Source organism: Sardina pilchardus, chromosome 15 (assembly GCF_963854185.1).
Source record: "Sardina pilchardus chromosome 15, fSarPil1.1, whole genome shotgun sequence".
NCBI classification, from domain to species: domain Eukaryota; kingdom Metazoa; phylum Chordata; class Actinopteri; order Clupeiformes; family Clupeidae; genus Sardina; species Sardina pilchardus.
This window is the reverse complement of record NC_085008.1, coordinates 16,602,411-16,607,696: the sequence shown is the minus strand read 5'-3', so window position 1 is coordinate 16,607,696 and position 5,286 is coordinate 16,602,411. Positions and strand designations below refer to the sequence as shown.

Here is a 5,286-nt window from a genome sequence, read left to right as displayed (position 1 = left end):
GCAATGCTTATGAAAATTGAATCAGATTTCACCACTGTTTCATAGTCATTCTCAACATATATGTTGGATGTGCCTTGATATATGTAATCGATGTTGTACAACTCAATTTATCAGCAAATGCTGTGGCATATTTATCATGGCTGGTACATTTATAAAAGAGAAAATGCTCACTGTGTGCTGTGAGCTTTGGAGAACAACTCCAAACAGTTGCCGTGGTTACTTTGTAAACCTACCCCATCTGCCAAAGCTTTTCCTGTGCTCGGTGCTCGACAGAGCTTTTGTCTAAAGTAGCAAATGCATAAAAAAGCCTTTGAATTCTTATCATGTAGCCAATCCATTGAGTCATGCAGTGTTGTATTATATATTTTTACATAATGCTTAAGTAAACCTCAGGGGACACATATCTATGATAACATTTTGGCACGAGATATTTGAGTCTTTCTATTTAAACACAATGTTTCAATGTGTTCAGCTATGCATGTCTTTTATGCAGGAAAAGAACAAAATGTGAGTTTTCTTTTGCAGATGGTGTCAGTGTACTATGTATTGTACTGATATGTTTAGCTACAAAGTCAGTTGTAGGCTATGAAATGTGATGCAATTTGGATTTGCTTGTTTGGTCAAGATAAAAGGAAGCAGTACAATACAGACAGAGTAGTTTCAATTTAAATATTTTATTCCGTTTTCCATTGGAAAGAGAGATGGAAAAAAGTATTGCACATCTTTCCCTATCTTCAAAGACATTTTAAATTCACGTTCAATGAGCTTTTTTGGTGACTTTTTAACACATCAACAAATAAATAAATAAATAAATACAATTCTAGTAAAAAAACCCCCTCAAAGTTATGTATATTTGAACTCTGGTGTACATGGAGTGCATCAAGCCTCCATCTCTCTGAGTCCATTTTTAGTCAGCTCCCCTTAGCAGCAGCTTCTCCGGGTTGCATAAGTGCTTTTCCTGTTTCTGAACATTCACTCTGTCTGCACATATAGGAGGCGGCGGTCTTCGACTCTCCTCCGTAACCGCTACTTCCTGTCTCGGCCCCTCTTCCCCAGGCATGCAGGGGCAGTCTGTCTCCACCTGTCCCGTCTTTGGTCGGGAACTGTCCTCGAACCTCCAACCGTTCGTGTAGAACCACCATCCTTACGTCCTACAGTGGTCCTCTACCATCTTTGTGTTCCACACTTCTTCTCTGTTGGACTCTGCCGACCTCTCTCTCTCTCTCTCTCTTATGATTAGAAATGGTGGTTGTGGTCACCTGCGTGGTTCAAGCCTTTTTCTGGCACATTGGACACTGCTTGTTGAGTGTGAGCTGGTTGATGAGGTCTCGGTATACAGATGACCGCAGGAACCGTGGATAGCAATCTTTCTCCATTAGGATATAGATCCGGTACTGCGCCAGGTCAAAGCAGGATGTTTTGGGGTGAAGCAAGTTGGCTTTGGTTATCTCCTGGGTCTCATGGTCAATATTAACCTAGCCAGAAAGGAAGAGAGAGAGGAGGAAGTCTTTAATACAATCTTTTACTTGTCATGACACACACACACACACACACACACACACACACACACACACACACACACACACACACACACACACACACACACACACACACACACACACAAACACACACACATTTACCACACTTCTGAAACGGAAGTGTATAATTTATAGATCAAAAGTAGCAAATTTACCTCTCTGGGTGCTTCAGTCCCAATGAACTCATTGTATATTCTCTCTGCCTTGGATGGAAGCTTGGCTACTAATTTGGTCTTTTTGAAGTCTTCACAGGCGAGGTAAAAGGCAATGTTCTCCTCACTGAACTCTGAAGTCAAGAAGGCCCTGAAGGCATACAATCCATCTGGAGACAAGATAGGAAAAGAGGTTTGGTTAAAGGCAGACAGTCGCACATATTTGAACTTCCTCTTCAGATCTGCTCAGAGATTGCATGCACCTCTGATGGTAAGGTGCACTGTTCACACAGACTGAAAATTAAAGTGACTCTCATCTTTACTTTAAAGAACATCTGTACTGAAGTGATGTATTTTGTTTTTATCTATGCCGCACATGCATGCTACTGAGGCTGTATTCTTGAGAAGATCTGTACATGTTTCTTTCTTACAAATTTAATGAGGTTACTTACGTTTGCTCGACAGAAGCTTTTCAAAAGATTCTTTCCACTGCAAACATTCCTCCAAGGTAGGTCTGTAGATGATAGAGAATGAACTGGTTATGATGACTATCACTTGCTACTTTATTTTTCTCCAGAGAATGTTCACGATAAAAATGGTACAGTCAACAGCTTCACAGCATCCATATTTACCTGGGTTTTCCTCCTTTAAAGGACAAGCAGGGGAGACTCCAGTCGTGGCTCTTGAGAAAGCTCCCAATGCGAGCCTTAAGTTCTTTCATTCTGTGATAAACAAAAGTAAACACAGTTAGTAAACAAATTAGTAAAGAATAGTTAGTAGACCCAAAATCCCTTAAAAATCTATTTACTAGTGTTAATGTGTTCATTTATCCGTACATTTCAATTCAAATCATTATTAACACTTGATAGACCTACTTTACTCTGTCCATCTTAATCCAGGTAAATGGTACAATGAAGAATTATGTACCTTTCAAGGTATGTGGCCGGCAGCATAGCTAGTCCTTTGCACATTGTGACAGTGGTTATAGTCCTTTCAGTTTAGTGTGGCTGGCAAACAGAGCAGTGATGTGCTTTTGAACAGAGCTCTCCGAGCTTATATAAGGCAGGCAGCAAGCGTCACCAACCTTCAGCCAATGGCTAGTGAGCTCTGCCTGCTCTGTGTGTGTGTGTGTGTGAGTGTGTGTGTGTGTGTGTGTGTGTGTGTGTGAGTTAGAGAATGTGTTTATGCGAATGTGTGTGTGTGTGTGTGTGTGTGTGTGTGTGTGTGTGTGTGTGTGTGTGTGTGTGTGTGTGTGTGTGTGTGTGTGTGTGTGTGTGTGTGTGTGTGTGTGTGTGTGTGTGTGTGTGTGTGAGAGAGAGAGAGAGAGAGAGAGAGGGTGTGGGGGTGGGATTACTGAGACCCAAAGATACAGCTTAGTTATTTTCCCCTGAGAATTTGTATGTCCCTAGTGACAAAACATTTGTCCTTCATGTTGTTTGTTGTTTCAGGTGGAAAGCTCTCCTACCTTGGAAGAAAAACAAAATGCCCTTCCAGTCATAAGGGGTGGGTGATTACATCCTTGTTGTGTTGTAACATTACTGTAATCAGAGGGTGTCCTTTCCTGTGAATTGTGATGTCCATGTACAGTCCCAGGCAGTTGGCTAGAAAAGATGATGGTCAAAAATGTCCACTTCATACTATCATACTCTCACTATATTAATCCGAAAAGAGTAAAGGGCTCCGAACTAAATAAACTGTGGATTGTTTTTGGCTCAATTTCACAAATTTGCAGTATTGGATGAAAAGACCAATACATTTTTTTCCAGTGATTTGGCTTTATGATCTCACTACCTTAGCTACAAAAACTGTGAAGTACTGTAGCCTACTTTGCTATGTGGTAGTCTGCATGGAAAGCTACAGTGTACATGGAGTATGCCATCACTACATACCATCATTAAGATAACAGAGATTAAACTGGTTTAGTATGCAGGCTCAACAGTCATTGATGTACAATATAAATAATGGTAGACTGACGGAACACGTTCAATGTTCCAAATGTCGTAATGATGGGGAAGAGTGTTTTATTTACTCTCTGATGCTTAATTAAGCAGGCCAGGAATAGTGATACGTTTTCCAACAACATCATGGCATATCACATGCTCAATATTCTTAGGGAGCTCTTTGAGATTCTTTGAAATGAAGACGAACCAGACAGTAATAATGCTCTACACAATGTCATGTTTAAAATAGGGCTGTCAATCGATTAGATTTTGTAATCTAATTAATTACACACTCTGTGATTTATTAATCTAAATTAATCGCATATAAAATGTAATCGCAAAATCGCAATGTCAACACTATTTCTTTGCAGTAATGTGGTACTTAAGAGTTGACGAACTCCGGTGATATGCAAATTCTGTGCTGCAGACATTGTAGAGGACTTTGTTTTAATCAACACTTTCTTTTTAACACCGTCAGGCCGTTTTTTTTTTAAAGTAAATGTTCCAATCAATGATCCAGGCAGCACATTTTCGTCTCCCCATTTTGCGGGCAAATGGTTACTGACTAGAATGGCTCCGGGTCAAAGGTCATTGATTAATCTGCGTTAATTTTTTTAATCAGTTATTTTATCTCAAATTGATTAATCTAAATTAATCAGTTATTTTGACAGCCCTAGTTTAAAACTGTCGGCTGTTGGAACTAAATGTATCAGTTGGCTATTTTCATTTTTGCTACCATTAGCTTCATGTTGCTTGTGCACGGAAATGCCCGAGGCACGCACATGTTTGTTTACAGTATGTCGTTTGAAAGGGTCTATACACAGACCGTGCTTGAGGAAAATCAGTGGTGCTTTATTTCATGTATGGATAGGTTTATACACCTTGTGCTGTGGCTGTGGAAGTAATAATGATTAAACATAAAAGGATATAATTCATGGATATGCCAATTGAAGAAAACAAATACAACACCCTGTGTCTGTGGTATCTGTGGTTCAGTGACTGCAATGGTTTCTTCTGTGGGACATTATTTTGTTACTGAAAGGGGAAAAGGACAGGCTTACCTAATTTGCTGTGAGCGAATCCAACAAAAAGAACATCTGATTAGGTGTAATTCGATAAATAAAAGTTAGCGCAGAGGGTTCCTGCCACCCAGAATGATATTGATGATATTGTCACCAGACTGGACGACCAGTGCGACTCATGAGCCTTCGGGTGTATTAATCATCGTTATGAAGGAGGCCCGTGTGTACAGTTGTGCAAGGCTGTGTGAAAAGGACAACTACCCAGCCTTGAGGTACCATCTAGTGGGCCGTGATGTAAGCTCTCTGCAGTCTCCCCTATTCCAGGAAATCATTTATCAAACATGGAGCATAGCAGAGCATGTGAGGTGAGAAAAAAGAGTCTCTTTGTTTACTCTTTGCCTCTCTTTCTGAACTGAGGACATCTTTGCACCCTCACAGAGAGGGGTGAGACCCTTCAGATGACGAGCCATTAAAGACTGAGAGAGGCTTCCCGGCAGGGTGTGCTTTTTGATATATCTATTTCAACCCTTGTGTGTGCGGGGACAGGGGACAGGGTGTCTCGATACTTCCGCAAAGATCAGGAAATGGGGAGAGAGGATTGTGTTGAGTGAACATCTCACCTGGCGTGTCTACC

The 5,286-nt window shown here is 40.7% G+C and overlaps 1 protein-coding gene across 2 annotated transcripts; it reads right to left on the bottom strand.

Annotated features, from left to right (window-relative positions):
* Positions 1-658: 658 nt before the first annotated feature.
* Positions 659-2,706, bottom strand: rgs16 (regulator of G protein signaling 16). Of its 2 annotated transcripts, none has more exons than XM_062555985.1 (5): positions 2,618-2,706; positions 2,323-2,412; positions 2,143-2,204; positions 1,694-1,860; positions 659-1,475 (listed from the first exon to the last, which is right to left on the bottom strand). In XM_062555985.1, exons 1-5 carry the CDS (start codon positions 2,659-2,661, stop codon positions 1,269-1,271), a joined length of 570 nt encoding a protein of 189 aa, XP_062411969.1. In that variant the 5' UTR covers positions 2,662-2,706; the 3' UTR covers positions 659-1,268. The 2 variants fall into 2 exon arrangements, with proteins under 2 accessions (XP_062411969.1, XP_062411970.1); XM_062555986.1 differs by having other exon boundaries at positions 2,566-2,700.
* Positions 2,707-5,286: the final 2,580 nt, after the last annotated feature.